The sequence below is a fragment of the Leucoraja erinacea genome, chromosome 4 (assembly GCF_028641065.1).
Source record: "Leucoraja erinacea ecotype New England chromosome 4, Leri_hhj_1, whole genome shotgun sequence".
Classification (NCBI taxonomy): domain Eukaryota; kingdom Metazoa; phylum Chordata; class Chondrichthyes; order Rajiformes; family Rajidae; genus Leucoraja; species Leucoraja erinaceus.
This window is the reverse complement of record NC_073380.1, coordinates 18,761,668-18,777,661: the sequence shown is the minus strand read 5'-3', so window position 1 is coordinate 18,777,661 and position 15,994 is coordinate 18,761,668. Positions and strand designations below refer to the sequence as shown.

General features: G+C 46.2%; 1 protein-coding gene across 5 annotated transcripts in view; it reads right to left on the bottom strand.

Moving 5' to 3' along the window:
• The window catches only part of LOC129696197 (amphiphysin-like), a 221,110-nt gene that overhangs the window by 145,012 nt on the left and 60,104 nt on the right, over nt 1–15,994 (bottom strand). For all 5 annotated transcript variants that reach the window (XM_055633840.1, XM_055633841.1, XM_055633837.1 and 2 more), the window contains exons 3-6: nt 13,620–13,674; nt 10,354–10,448; nt 6,662–6,757; nt 3,366–3,473 (exon numbers count right to left, since the gene is read on the bottom strand). In XM_055633840.1, coding sequence (XP_055489815.1) covers nt 3,366–3,473; nt 6,662–6,757; nt 10,354–10,448; nt 13,620–13,674 — 354 coding nt within the window. The remainder of the gene's footprint in view (nt 1–3,365; nt 3,474–6,661; nt 6,758–10,353; nt 10,449–13,619; nt 13,675–15,994) is intronic.

Sequence of the window (15,994 nt, the reverse complement as noted above, 5' to 3'; positions counted from 1 at the left end):
AGTTTCACAAATGTAAACAGTTTCCCCCAAGACATGAGCCCCTGGTTGACCAAGGAGTGATGGTGAAGGTGGCTTCATCTTTATTTATTTGAGGCCATGTAATAATTTTGGCGCCACATGTGCCATCAGCAGAGATAACATGAGAACACAAATGCCAAAGGTAGGAAGGTTAGAAATAGCGGGACTTACTATGACGGAGGTGTAGACCATCCAGCATTTGTAATGAATGGAAGCAAGATTCTTTGGCGAGGCTGCGACCTAGAGAATATTTGCAGCAACCATTTTATCAGGTTAAAGGCACTGGCTAAAAGGTGTAACTTCCAGACATTTTTTGGTTTAGGTGTTTGACGCATGGAACCGCAAACAAGGAAATTCAAGGAAAACTCTGACTCCTGTTTGCATGGATGTGAGCACACAAGATTATTAGAAGATCCAATGGTGGCCAGCGACAGACTGCAGTGGACTCGGATGATGCTGTCTGCAATCATGATACCCACAGATGTGAAGCTGTTGGACACATTAAGGAGGGAAGTATCGTGCATGACATAAAGGGATTTTTCCCAGTGTGTCTTGGTACTTGGAACACTGCGGTGCTCATTGTTCAGCTTCTGTCTTGCAGCAGCTACCCACGTGCTGGCCGCAGCTTCTGCAGTGACCACCACCAGCAGGAAAGGAGAGATTAAGAGGCACATCGCCAAGGGATCTCTTAGCTATGTCTCCTCTGTGTCCCATAGTTTAGATCCCGCTGCCCCCCCCCCCGCCCTCCCCATACCCCCCGAGATGGTTAATGCAAGTGTTCCTCTGGTCCTTACTTTTCACCTGCCCAGCCTCCGCATCTGACAGATCATCCTCCAACAATTCTGTCACCTCAATGTGATCCAACCTACAAGTCACACCGGCCCATCCTCACCCATTTACACCTTCAACACAGACCGCTCCCTCTGCATCTCCTTGGTTCACTCGCTGCCTTCCCGCTCAAATCAGCCTTTTCCCCAGCAACCACAAATATATCACCACTACATTCACAATTTGCAACTTTTCAATCCTTTTGTCTTACACCTGCTGTTTTTTTTTTCCCCATCTCTGGCATTTGTCCAACCATCTGCCTATCAACCCCTCCCCTCGCCCCACCTCACCTATATCCACCTATTACCTGTGTATGAAGGAATTGCAAATGCTGGTTTACACTGAAGATAGACATAAAATGCTGGAGTATGTCAGTGGGTCAGGCGACATCACTGGAGAAAAGGAATAGGTGACATTTCGAGAAGGGTCTTGACCCGAAGCGTCACCTATTCCTTCTCTCCAGAGATGCTGCGAACCCACTGCGTTACTCCAGCTTTTTGCGTTTATCCAACTACTACCTGCCAGAATTTGTCTTGCTCCTCCTCTCTCCCAACTTTCTCCCCCCACCCCCCCCCCCCCCCCCCCCCACCCCCACCTTCCCTATAGCAGTCTGAAGAAGAGTCCCAACCTGAAAAGTCACCTATCCACATTCTCCAGAGATGCTGCCTGACCCACTGAGTTACTCCTGAACTTTGTGTCTTCGTTGGTACACCAGTTTCTGCAGTTCCTTGTTTCTACATCACCAAGGGACCCAGGCACGAAGATCACTATGAGATGTTCTGGAGCGACCACCTGTCCTTTATGAAAGTTTAACTCTGGCCACTGGAGAGTCCAGTGATTTGGCTTTTTCCCAATTATGTATTCTGTGTCTTCAGTCGCAACACAATTAGAAGTGATTTGTTTAGGAAATACAAGTTAGCGTTCTCCAAGGAGTACTAGGACAACCGTGTACTCAGAGTAAAGTACACCCTAGACCATTGTAATGAGCAGTGGATTGTAACATTGCAAAACTAATGCGACAAGTGAGACAGTTTGAAGAATATTCAACTTCCTTCAAGATTGTGTGGTCCCGTTTGGGCAAGACAGTAACCTACAAAGCTGGCCCTCATTCAAGATTTGTGATGAAGTCACAAAGCAAACAGCATTCATTTGGTGCATGGAGAAGTGGAGCCAAAGCCACATAAGGGGTATTCCTTTGAGATTGGGACTGAAGGAATTTGACGGATTAGAGAGATATTGAAGCAGTGTTTCAATTAACTGCAGGTGTTGAACTGGCACCAAGGACTGACCATTCTTTGCAGGAACAATCAATTTGAAGGGAAGATCGTTCGACCACCTTCACCAAGAGCAATGCTACAGCCATTGCAAGTAGTCCCCTCATTGCAGCACCGTTCAAAGACTTGGGAGATGTCCAGGTTATGGATGTAGCCATTTCCAGAGACTGAAGAAGGGTCTCGACCCGAAACGTCACATATTCCTTTTCTCCAGAGATGCCGTCTGCTTCAGCTTTTTGTGTCTATCTTCAGTTTAAAAAAGCATCTGCAGTTCCTTCCTACACATAGAGTCTTAAGGTGATACAGCATGGAAACAGGCCCTTTGATCCAACTTGCCAACACCGGCCAACATGTCCCAGCTACAGTAGCCCCACCTGCCTGCGTTTGATCCATATCCCTCCAAACCTGTCCTATCAATGTACCTATCTAACTACCTCCTCTGGCAGCTTGTCCCATACACCCACCACCCGTTTTTGGGAAAAGGTTACCCTTCAGATTCCTATTAAATCTTATCCCCTTCACCTTAAACCTAGGTCCTCTGGTCCTCGATTCACTCTGGGCAAGTGGCTTTGCGCATCTACCCGATCTATTCCTCTCATGATTTTATACACCTCAAAAGGATCACCACTCATCCACCTGCGCTCCAATTAATAGAGTTCCAGCCTACTCAACCTCGCCAATAGCTCAGACCCTCTAGTCCTGACAACATCCTTGTAAATCTTCTCTGTACCCATTCCAGCTTGACAACATCTTTCCTATAACATGGTGCCCAGAACTGAACACAATATTCTAAATGCGGCCTCACCATCATCTCTCATACAACTGCAACATGGACCTCCCAACTTCTATACTCAATACTCTGACTGATGAACGCCAATGTGCCAAAAAGAACATGCCTATAATATATTCAATTGATTGAGCCAACAGTCCAAACTATGACAATGCATATTATTCATTAGCAACACAATCATTGTCAGCACCTGTACTTATTCAAGCAAGGCATAGCAATCCCTCTAACTGGGTTGTGGGCTCATCATTGATGACTGAGCAGCTGTGATCTATGGGAGTCTTGTGGGTGGCATGGTGTGAATCGGCAATCATTGATCATTGATCCGGCAACACACATTAAGTACCTATTTCACTTGTACGCCGTTGTCAGTTCAGTGTTGCATGCATCTAATTTCACTTTGTTGAGAGGAATAATTTCAAATCAATAACATCACTGCTTCTAAGTGATCTGCCTACCTTGACGAGTTTACTGTCATCCCTTCGTCTTGAGTGCTGCAAGGACTCTAGGTGATGTCGGGCACAGTCGTAGTCAACCAGCTTTCTGCTGCGCTTTGCAATTCGAGTCTGTGAAGATGCGAAAGGCGTGAATAGACCATCAGTTTGAGTTTGCAGTATGTACAGCAACATCCAACAGGCACTTTGTGCATTTCACCATAACTATTCATCAGACTGTGACATTGGAAGTATCATCCCCCCATATACTGGTCACAAAGTAGAAGGAAAGTATTATTACCATCTACATTTTGACACATTGTGGAGGGGCGGAAACCCTTTTGTCACCTCACGACATCCAAAATCAGTTCACAATCATGAACTTAACACTTGTGAAGCCTGACGACTAATGTAGATGAAGCAACAACCAATTTGAGCACAGACACAACTCCACAATTACCAATCTGATCACCTTCAGATTAACTATTGCTGGGATATATTTTCGGCCAGGACACTAGAGAGACCTCTAACAAAAAGTGACCAGAAATATTAACTAGATTAGGACACCGATGATGTGTCCAGAAGTCCTGATGGTTCTGCATGTGGCTCACACACTTGATGTTTGTTGTGTTCCCAGTTCATTTTGTAGAGATTCCTGGGTCCAAAATTCCCACACACTCTCTGAGGATCCAGTCCTACACCCCCTGCTCATTCACCAGCACTCCCATTCCCATGCTCCCCAGCCGCTCTCACAGAGCAAGACCCTCCCTGCTCCCTATTGCTTGGGCATAAGGTCCCATGCGTCCTTGACACTTACCCGTTTGTTCTGTGTCCAACGTGTTTCTTTTAATTACCAGAGTAACTGAAGTGTTACTGTATAATATCAAGTTATTCATAAATAAAGAAAAAGTCATGGAGTTATACAACGCCCAACTTGCCCACACCGGCCAACATGTCTTAGCTACACTAGTCCCACCCGCCCTTGTTTGGCCCATATCCCTCCAAACCTGTCCTATCCATGTACCTGTCTGTTTCTTAAATGTTGGTATAGTCCCTGTCCCAACTAACTCCTCCAAAAGTGTGTTGGAGTATTAATAAAATAAAATCTGATAAATCTGTTGGTTTGGCACTGGCAAAAGTTCTGTGAGTGCCAGACTAATGGAGTTTTTTTTAATTTATTTTCCCACAGACACTGCTCTATCTTATGAATAATTGTAGCAGTTTTCTGCTTTATTTGTTTTCAGATCTCCAACCTGTGCATTTTTTTGTTAATGGGCTCCATGCTGTATGAATTTATGACTACATGGGTTTGTAAGGGAAGAAGATATATGTGCAGGGAAGTCATCGTTGGGGGGGGGGGGGGTTGGCAGAGATGGTAAATTGTGGTCTGGGGAGCAAATGGTTGAAATGGGTTGCTGTTGAGACATAGTTTTTATTTGTTTTTTTGGGGGGGGTTTTTTATTTTTTTTATTAGAAGTACGGTAAGTTACAATAATACACAACATATGTCTTAATACATTTTTTGTACCGCTTCATTTTTTGAGCTTTAAAAAAAAGATAGCAGTAAAGGAAGTAAGGAAAGTGCGCAAGAGTCGTGAAGGTGCAGGAGAGTGTTGAGAAAAGAAAGCCCCTTAGAAAAGAAGTTAGAGAAGGAAGTAAAGAAAGAAAGTAGACCCTAGAAAAGAAGGAAAAAGAAAGGAGAAACAATCGTTCTATTATAACATTAAACTCCGCAGAAAGGGACTAGCAACCAAGTCTGTTTTTGTTGGGGGTTTTTTTTACCCCCCATTGCCAGATCCTGGTATCTTTTATTTATTTATTTATTTAAAAAAAAAAGAAAAAGATTTAACTTACTATTGCACCTTATGCTTGTAATAGTTCCAAAAACGTAGACCACGTCTTTTGGAAGTGGTCGGCTTTGCCTGCTAAGAGGATGTTGAGACATAGTTAAGCCCCTGTCCCACTTAGGAGACCTAAACAGCAACCACTGGTGACCTTGCCCACCACCCAAAAAAAAATCAAGGTCGAGGTGACCTGTAACCTCCTACCACCTCCCACGCATATGTTGAAAACCTTCCTCGACTATAAATAAATCCGGCTTCGACTAGACCTGCGACTAAAAAATGATCGATTTTTAAAACGGCAACCTATTGTTAGTCGAGGCCGCTTTTAATCATGATGAAAAAATAGCAGCAACCTAGATGAAGCCTCGACCACGCGGAAACCACTTTCGACCATTAGGGAGAGTGACCAAAACCTCCGGTGATCTCATGGAAACCTTGGGTGGCGGGCAACGTCGCCAGAGGTTGCTGTTTAGGTCTCCTAAGTGGGACAGGGGTAACTATTTAAAACCAAGGTGCATAGGAACTTTACATAGATGGTGGCAATCTCTAGATTCTCTATCCCAAGTGGTCTAAAGGTTAGATCACGGGAGGTATTTAAAGAGCAAATAGATACATTTTTGAAAGATTGGCGAATTGAACTGGCAAATTGGGCCCAGTGTAAGATTAATCATTGCCAGATTGTATGGTGGGAGCGGATTGAAGGCAAGATGATCATTGCTACACTTATTTCCTTGTGTATTCTTGTGGGTAACAAGTGGTTTGTGGGCAGTTGCTCCCTCAAGAAGTGGCAGAGAGTGTCAGGAGGCAGGAGGCAGGAAAGGGCAAACGATGGTGGAAGATGGTCAACAATGGTGATTGGAGGAGGGAGATATTGGCAAGAAAGTTCTTAATATGAGAATACATTTTGTGTGGGTATCATGCATTCACTGGCAGATTAGATAAAATGGGCAACATCAATAGGGCTGTACGGTGGCGCAGCGGTAGAGTTGCTGCTTTACAGCGTTCGCAGCGCTAGAGACCCATGTTCGATCCTGACTACGGGTGCTGTCTGTACGGAGTTTGTACGTTCTCCCCATTACAGCGTGGGTTTTCTCCAAGATCTTTGGTTTCCTCTCACATTCCAAAGACATACAGGTATACAAGTTAATTGGCTTGGTATATGTGTAAATTGTCCCTAGTGTGTGTAAGATAGTGTTAATGCGCGGGGATTGCTGCTCGGCACATACTTAGTGGGCCGAAGGGCCGGTTTCCGCTCAGAATCTCTAAACTAAAATCAGATCAGTTCTCTAGTATAAATCTCCCGATTTCTAGTTCTGTAAACTTAATAACTATCAGGGTAACAGTACAATGAGAAGGCAGTCCACGATCATCTGATTCACACTGCAGTCTGCAGTCAAAATCACCCTCTGGATGACACATGCACATTTTAGGCAGCGGTCACTTTTATCAATTGAACACGTTGTAATCAGACCATACCTTGATATCAGGAAACTGGCCCAGGTATGTGTCCAGCGTCAACAAAGACTGGTCAACCACCTTCTGGTGAAAGTCCGCCCATAGCAAGTCAGAGTTCTGAGAAATGAGCAAAGAATGCTTGAGAGTTTATAATGACCACAATATAAAATGTGTCCAGATTCAGAAATCAAAATGATAAGAACTGATTCAGAAACAAGTAGCAATTCTATGATGGGAATTAGCTACACATATGATGATGCATAAATGTTGTGGCATTTTGCTGTCCAATGTAGCACAGCAGGTCACCTTTAAAACCCAGTGGCTGGTTATTGTTCAGTTACACTTGCTTCAACACCGTCCCACTTTCACAACCTAATTCACCACCTTTTTTACTTGTGGTACAGGCCGGCCACTTGAGTGAGTATGGTAAAGGGCCTGTCCCACTTTCACAACCTAATTCACCACCTTTTTTACTCGTGGTCATTTTTCATCTGTATTCTCATCCCCATACCAAAGAAAACTTTTCCTTGCTGTCTACGTGAATGCAGTCCTCAGTCAGTGACTGCAGTCCTCAGTCAGGTGATCCTTACTTCACATTAGCTGGTGAAGAAAGCTAAAATAGTTATTACCTTTCCAAGGCGTACTAACATTGGTCAAAAATCCTTGGCCTTGCCAGCTAAATCCCCATCCTACAAAGGATATTTGGCGTAGCGGTAGATTTGCTGCCTTACAATGCCAGGGATGTGTGTTCGATCCTGACTACGGGTGTAGTGTGTACGAAGTTTTACGTTCTCTCCATGACTTGCGTGGGTTTTCTCCTGGAACTCCGGTTTCCTCCCCCACTCCAAAGACGTACAGGTTTGCAGGTTAATTGGCTTGGTATGAGTATAAATGGTCCCTAGTGTGTGTAGGATAGTGTTAATGTGCGGGGATAGGTGGTCGGTGCCGACTCGGTGGGCCAAAGGGCCTGTTTCTATAAACAAAACTAAGTTCAGGATTAATACTACTCTTCTGCTGTTATACTTTGTTCATTGGCCTTACCATGTTCATCATGAACTTCAATACATAAGCATCTTGCGGCACCCTGCATTCCCCACCCCAGCAATATAAGCACGTCAGTGGGCATAGGGTCAGAGGCTCCTTGACTTGGTGATGGTTAGGATATGGACATTGGAATGCTGAATCTGCTCATTTCCAAATGGACCAACTTCAACTGTCCAAAGGCCTGCTCTTTGTCATCGACCTGGAAACATGTTTAATGATCGGCCAGTGTAGAGTTCCGTCCTGAATTGAAGGAAGTTATTGGCTTCCTGACAGACCAAAAGAAAGTAAGCAATTCCATAAAAATATATGATCTCCTTTTTCAGCAGAACCTTGAGATCAAAGATGCCTTGCTTCCACTTCAATTTTGTGGACTTTGAGGCAGCTGATGAGCCCAGTGTTTGAACCACAAGTGGTCCAAGACATGGCCTGGCTACTCTGTGAGTGAATGTGCCGGGTTTTGTCTGCTTCAGGTACATGGACTTGAGGTTCTCAATACCATCCGAAAGGCCCCCTTTGAGCGTTCCTGGGCTAGACATCCAAAGGACTAGATGGAATGGTGTTCTTCTTCAAGGAAGCTTCCTGCATATCCTTGAATCTCTGTCAGCTTGACAATCTCCCGTGACAGCACTTGCAATAAGGTGTCTGTTTCAAGAGCCTGGTGTTGGCCATACAAACAACATAACCTGACCAACAAATTTTAAGGAAAATAATTAGGATCTCAGTGCTGGCTAAGTTGACCCATGAGAGGACATAGATATTTAGGACACAGTTTATTTATCCTTCCAGTGAAATTGAAGGATTTTGTGGAGACAGTTTTGCTGGTTTCTATCCAGTGCCTTGTGTTAGTTATGTAGGAAGGAACTGCAGATGCTTGTTTACACTGAAGATAGACACAAAATGCTGGAGTACTTCCCTTTTCCCTTTGAGAATAGGGAAGATTCAAACAAGAGGACATGACTTCAGAATTAAGGGACAGAAGTTTAGGGGTAATATGAGGGGGAACTTCTTTACTCAGAGAGTGGTAGCAGTGTGGAATGAGCTTCCAGTGGAAGTGGTGGAGGCAGGTTCATTGGTATAATTTAAAAATAAATTGGATAGGCATATGGATGAGAAGGGAATGGAGGGTTATGGTATGAGTGCAGGCAGGTGGGACTAAGGGAAAAAAAGTTGTTCGGCACGGACTTGTAGGGCCGAGATGGCCAGTTTCCGTGCTGTAATTGTTATATGGTTATATGGAGTAACGCAGCGGGTCAGGCAGCATCTCTGGATAGAAGGAATGGGTGACTTTTCATTTCGAGACCCTTCTTCTGAAAGTCTCGACCAGAAGCATCACCCATTCCTTCAATCCAGGGATGCTGCCCGTCCCGCTGACTTACAACAGAATTTTGTGTCTGTCCTTGAGGTAATTATTGTCGGTAGTCAAGATCTCTGGAGACTGCAGGAGACCAGTGATCATAAGTGCCATTTTGTGTTGGGTGTCATGATTTCATCATCAACATCTTTTCTCTGAACCAATCTAAGGCTGTGCAGGTGAATTGAAGACAATGGTGGATTTTACCACCAACGCCTGCCTTCAGACGTTTCTCCCGAGATATGGGAAGTGATCTACATTTTTTAGGCTTTGTTATGAACCGTTATTACTGGAGGGCAGTATTGTCTAGCAGAGACAGGCTGGTGGAGGAACTCAGCATCATGGATGGCAAGTGTTATGGGCCTGCCCCACTTAAGGCCCTGTCCCGCGATGCGAGTTTACCCAAGAGGTCTCCCGAGTCTAAAAAAAAAAATCAAACTCGAGGTAAGTACGTAGAATGTGCGTAGCGGGTACGTCGGAGCTCGTGGACTTCTCGTAGCGTCTCGTAACGCTAACAGCAGGTACTCGGGGAAGGCGGTAAGCTCATGAAGCTCGTGAAGTTATTTCAACAGTGTGAAAAATTTCCAAGAGTAAAAAAAAACTGGTGATGAAGTACCACGAGTGTGATTTTTTTTTAAACTCGGGAGAGCTCTTGGGTAAACTCGCATCATGGGACAGGCCCTTAAAGCGACTGCCAGGGACTAGTTTTAATGGAATTCACCTACGACACCTGGCAACAACCTACGACAGCACCTACGTCAACACCTACGTCAACCTCGACAGCAAAATTTGTCGCCACTGTCGCCGAAAATGTTTCAACATGCGGCAAATTTTCGGCAGTCGCCTGGAGTCGCCTAAATGGGACAGGCCCATGAGGCTCACTCTCTCAGCGCTTCAGTGAATGAACTGATGCTTACATGTCTCTCAGTATGCACAAACAAACAACTTGGTTAAGGACAATTGGGTGATCTTGGTTCTCTATGTAGTTGCCATTACTTGAACAGTTACCCCTCGTTCCAAAGGTTAGTTCCATTCTCATGGGCAATTTATTGGTGACGAGGTGCAGCACTGCCATGAAAAAAAAATGGCACTTCCATAGTTCTTTTATCAGCTCAAAATATTTAAAAATATTTTGTGATATATTACAATATTTTCTACATTGAGTGTTCAGTGAGTGTTGCTATTTGCTGAAATCCAGTACAACAAATCTTGTATCAATCTTGTACAAAGAGCACTGAGATGACATTTTAAAATAAGCAAAGATATTGGGTTTTTAGTGGTTAAGCTAACAGCTGATCTCATCTGGGCTCAGTCTTACCTGGCCGACAGTTTTAACGCTATCCCTGCCATACCACTCAGGCTCGTACACTTCATGTAATGACTCTGTGAGCTTTGTTGAAGCCTCTTGCATCCCTGCAGAATACAAACACATCAGCACATTTAATTCTCCAGACATGTCCCTCGATGTGAAATGTTGCATTCAGTAACACATTGATTCTGTTGTTTAAGAGAATCTCCAATATTTCATCGTCAAGCAATCTCTCCAGAGAGGCTGCCTCACCCGCTGAGTTACTCCAGCATTTTGTGTCTACCTTCGATGTAAACCAGCATCTGTAGTTCTTTCTTTCAAATGATTTACAATTTAGTTTGCTTTATCGACATGTGTACCGAGGTACAGTGAAAAGCTTTTGTTGTATGCTATCCAGTCAATGGAAAGACAATACATGATTACAATCGAGCCATTTACAGTGGAGATAGACACAAAAAGCTGGAGTAACAGAGACAGCATCTCTGAAGAAGAGGAATAGGTGGCGTTTCGGGTCGATTCCCTTCTTCAGACTGAATCAGCAGGATCTTGATTGACTGGGCCAATGGGTGGGGAATCACAGGTAGAGTTGAATTCTATGTGTGGGTTGTTCTTTGGCAAGTGAGCCCCGTCAGTTGTTATGGAACGGAGACCAAGGGGTGCAGATATATAGTCCAACAAAGGTGGCAACACAGGTGGACATGGTGGCGAAGAAAGCATTTGGCACGCTTCCCTTCATGGAGTATCGACTACAGGAATTGTGATTTCATATCAATGCTGTACAAGGCGATGATATGATGACTTCTCATGTACTTGTTCAGCTCTGTTCACCCTGCTATAGGAGGAATGTCATGAAAGGGTGCAAAATGGGGGTTATTTTCCAGTCTGGCGGATTTGAGTTTTAAGGTTGGATAGTTTGGGGATTTCTTTCCCCTGGGGCATATGTGGCTGAGGGATGCCACGTACATAAGATCATGAGGGGCACAGATAAAGTGAATAGCCAGTCGTTTTACCAGTGTAGGGGTGTCATAAACTGGGGGGCATAAGTTCAAGGTGAGAGAGGAAAGATTTAAAAGGGTCTCGAGGGTCAGCCGTATCACACAGAGAGTGGTGCATACATGGTATGAACTGCCAGAAGAATTGGTGGAGGCAGTTTCAATTCATTGCAATATTTAAAGGACATGGCTCGGAAAGCTTTGTAGGGTTATGGGCCAGCCTAGCTTGGGCAGGCATCTTGGTCATCAGAATGAATTGGGTGGATGTCCCTGTGTCAGTGTTGTGCTACAATGGACAGGACAGGTTGGGACAGCACAGTGTTGCCACTGCCTAATGGCGCCAGAGACCTGGGTTCAATTTTGACCTTGGTTGCTATCTGTGTTGCCACCCTCATTACATTATTTCTGGACTGAGAAAAGCACCATCAGCGTTCTGGTCACGAATCAATTAACAAAACAAGTAAATATTGTTATAATTCATTCTTTGCATTAAAAGTTGGAGCAAAACATTGAGGGTGGCACTGTGGCGCAGTGGTAGAGTTGCTGCCTTATGGCACTCACAGCCCCAGAGATCCAGGTTCAATCCTGGCTACAGGTGCTTGTGTGTACGGAGTTTGCACACCCCCCTGTGATCGTGTGGATTTTGTCCGAGAACTTTGGTTTCCTCCCACACTGCAAAGACGTACAGGTTTGTAGGTTAACTGGCTTGGTATAAATGTAAAAAGTGTCTCTAGTGTGTGTAAGATAGTGTTAGTGTGTGGAGATCACTGGTCACACAGAGAGATTCGGTGGGCCGAAGGGCCTGTTTTCGCCCTGTAGCTCTAAATTATAAAAACGAAATAATGCAGTGATAGGGCAGTTAAAGGGCACTAAAATGAACTGTTTACAAACAGCACCTTTTCTTGTGTGTCTCATCTGAAGAAAATAAATGCCCCAACTGGTGACATTATTCATCGGGTAGAAACAAGGAACTTCAGATGGTGGTTTACAAAAGAAAGACACAAAGTGGTGAACTAACTCAGTGCTTGAGTAACGCAGCGGGTCAGGCAGCATCTCTGGGGAAAGTGGGTTGCACCATTTTGGGTCAGGAACGTCACCTATTGTGGGGCCGGCGGCGGCCTGCGGCTAGAATCGACCTGAGGGCTCCAGTCGCAGAGCCTGCGGACCTGCCATCGCGGAGCTGGCCGTCTACAGAACGGGAAGAGCTGTGGTGGCACGCGGCTGCGACCCGTCTTCGGAGCTTCGGAAGCTCCGGCCGCAGGCCCGGTGGATGGTAACATCGGGAGCTCGCAGGTCGCTGGTGGGAGACCGCTATTCAGAGCTCCCGCAATGGCAACTTCTCCCGCCAGAATTGCGGGGTTAAATGACTTGCAGCGGGACCTAAAATTGCCCGGCGTGGCTTAACGGCCGCGGGACTTGCCATCGCCCGCCGGGAGCTTTAGCATCGTGACCCCCAGTCGCCCTGACGCTGCAGTTGGACTGCTAGACCGCGGGAGAAGAACAAAGGGAAGAGATAAGACTTTTGCCTTCCATCACAGTGAGAAGATGTTGGAGATTCACTGTGATGGATGTTTGTGTAAACTGTGCTAAGTGTGGGTCTTGGGTTTTTTGTAATGTTAAGACTGTAGAAAATGCAATTTCGTTCAAACCAAGCTGTTTGAATGACAATAAAAGGCATTCTATTCTATTCTCCAGAGATGCTGCTTAACTCACTGAGTTACTCAAGCACTTTGTGTCTTTTTTTGTGCTTCGTGTGTTTGGAAACTTGGGAATAAAATAATGAATTTATCAAGTCCGGCCAACATGTCCGAGCAACAATAGTTCGACCTGCCCGCATTTGGTTCATGTTCCTCCAAACCTGTCCTATCCATGTAACTGTCTAACTGATTTTTAAACATTGGGATAGTCCAAGCCTCAACTACCTCCTCTGGCAGCTTGTTCCATACACCCACCACCCTTTGTGTGAAAAAGTTACCCCTCAGATTCCTATTAAATCTTTTCCCCTTCACCTGGAACCTATGCCCTCTGGCCCGCGATTCCCCTACTCTGGGCACGAGACTCTGTGCATCCTCTGGTCCTCTATTCCTCTCATGATTTTATAAAGGAGCTCTGGCCAAAGATACTTTCAAATGATAGCTAGCAGTCTAGGCATGGCTGTGAAGGGTGAAGTGATTGGTACCAAAAGCGAAGCACATCATACAAAAGAACTGCCGAATAATTATACATCAATTCTCCATGTCAAACACACCAATCATAAGGTATAATATAAAATTGTATGACAACCTTTCACTGCAGTTAAGTACCCTCGTAGTTCCCTCTGTAATCGGCTACCTTCGGCCTGAATAAAGCAAAAGCAGCATGTGAAAACAGTCATGCTATTTTACAATATCCACCCTTTACTGTTAAAACACATCGTGACTGAGTATTGTTTCAACACATTTGGTTGCCTGCTCAGCCCATCTCGCATCACACTGAAAATCTCCCATCTAATCAACAGGGTTAGGCACAAAATGCTGGAGTAACTCAGTGGGACAGGAAGCATCTCCGGAGAGGAGTGGATGACGTCTTGGGTCGAGACGCCCTATTCCTATTGATCAGCAGGGTTCTTTTGGGTGCCAATCTTGCCTTAGTCTCAAAACCCTCTTTCTTTCAAATTCATGGAAGCCCCTCCTTGGTCAGAGGGAATCACAAAAAAATCCCACCCTTCCTTATCACTGTGTCTCCTTCTACCCTGACTCTCAGTCTGAATAAGGGTCTCCAGCCGAAACCCATTGAAAGGGTCTCCAGCCGAAACCCACCTGAATAAGGGTCTCCACCTATTCCTTCTATCCAGAGATGCTGCCTGCCCCACTGACTTACTCCAGCATTGTGTGTCGATCTTCACAAAAAGTCTTTGCTCTCTGCTCAGCAGTTGCCAGCACCAGGTTTCTCTCGCTTGCTGGGGTGATAATTTGAAAGCGCTGTTGATGGCTGCCTCCGCCTGCAGTCTGTTTGGCTTTGTATCTTTTTTTATTTTTAGTATGTTTAAAGTATGTTTTTTTTAGTATTTTATGTTGGGGAAGGGGGTAGGATAACGGGCAAACCGTCCTTCAGTCACTTCAGGGAGAGGATGTGACTATTATCCGAGTCGCGCCCTCGCCTCCCTCCTCGCGGCCTTTGCTGCCGGGACTGGACCAGAGCTTCAGCAGTGGTGGCGCAGCGCTGGATACATCCCGGAGCAGGCGATGCCTCACCTGGGATCACCGTTTGAGGCTCCGGAGTGTTGGGCCTGCAGCATCAACATCGCGGAGCTGTGGTTTGTCGAGCTCCCAATGCGGGTGGCGCTGACCAACATCGCAGTGTCCTGGGACCCTTTGCCAGGGGCTGACAGCTGCCTGTGGACATCGGGAGCCACGGACTCCAGTGGGAGGTGGCTGATTCAGAGGGCCAGACCACTGAGGATGTTCTTCCGCCCGACATCGGGGTTCCATCGTTCCCGGCGAGAGGGCCTGGACATCGGGCCGCCCGTGGCGGCGACTATGGGGTGCTCGGGAGACCACGACCACGGGTGAACATTGGGGAACATCAGCGAGGAGGTTGACTGGACTTTGGTTCCTTCACTCACAGTGGGGAACTTTGGTGCTGCTGTGGGGATGTGTGTGTTGTGGACTGCTGTGTTCTGTGTTTTTGTTTTTTTTATTCGTATGACTGTATGGGAAATAGCATTTTGTTGTCTCTGACTTGAACCCAATGACAATAAAACCAGACCTAAGCCAACCACCACACAACTTGAGGAAGTTATACGTGCACTCCTGCGTCTATAACGTGCCTGTTTAATGCATGTGCGGACGTGGCGCCGACAGACAAGAAGCCGAAGCAAAGAAGCCGCAGCCAAAGAACCGAATAGAAACGAAGCCGAAATGTCAATGAATCGAAAGAGTCAGAAGACGAAACGCCTACTAACCGAAAGGATGGGACGCCTAAATACAAACTAATCGAAAGGGCGGGACGCCTAAACGCCAACGAACCGAAAGGCTGCATCGCCTAAAAGCAAACTTACCGAATGGCCCCACTGTCAAAACGCCACCTACCCAAAAGGCGGCGGCACCTATAGGCCAAAGGACCGACTGCCGCTCAACAGAAAAGTCCAATAACGGACTTGACGTTGCCGGGGGCGGGACTTGCCAGCAATTGGTCCAGACCCCCCGTGTCCATCACATCACTGTGAAGGCATGAACATTGTCCCACACCTCCGCTCCACCCGACCCGCAGCCCGCAGAGGGTGGCCGTGGGAGAGTGGGGGCTGTCCCGAGGAATGCACACCTTCGGCCGCTTTCAACTTGGTGCTTGGGTTCAGATTGCCCAGTCACCTATGGCTTGTGTGGGAAAATGAACCCCACGCTCCCGTCTCCCCTCTTCTCTCTCCCCTCCTCTTTCTCTCCCCCTTCTCTCTGTCCTCTGTCTCCACCCGCGGGAGCGTCCCACAGTCACTGACCGCGATGCACCGCCCTCGGACCCCAACCTCCCCACCCATCTCCAACCCCCGGTCTTTGGCACCCACACCAGGGTGATTCACCCCGGCCGCGGGGACAGATGGTTTATTTATTACCGTCTCGGTGTTTGCGGAACACATCCAGGCTCCCATGCACAAAACAGGCAGCATCTCTGGAGAGAAGGAA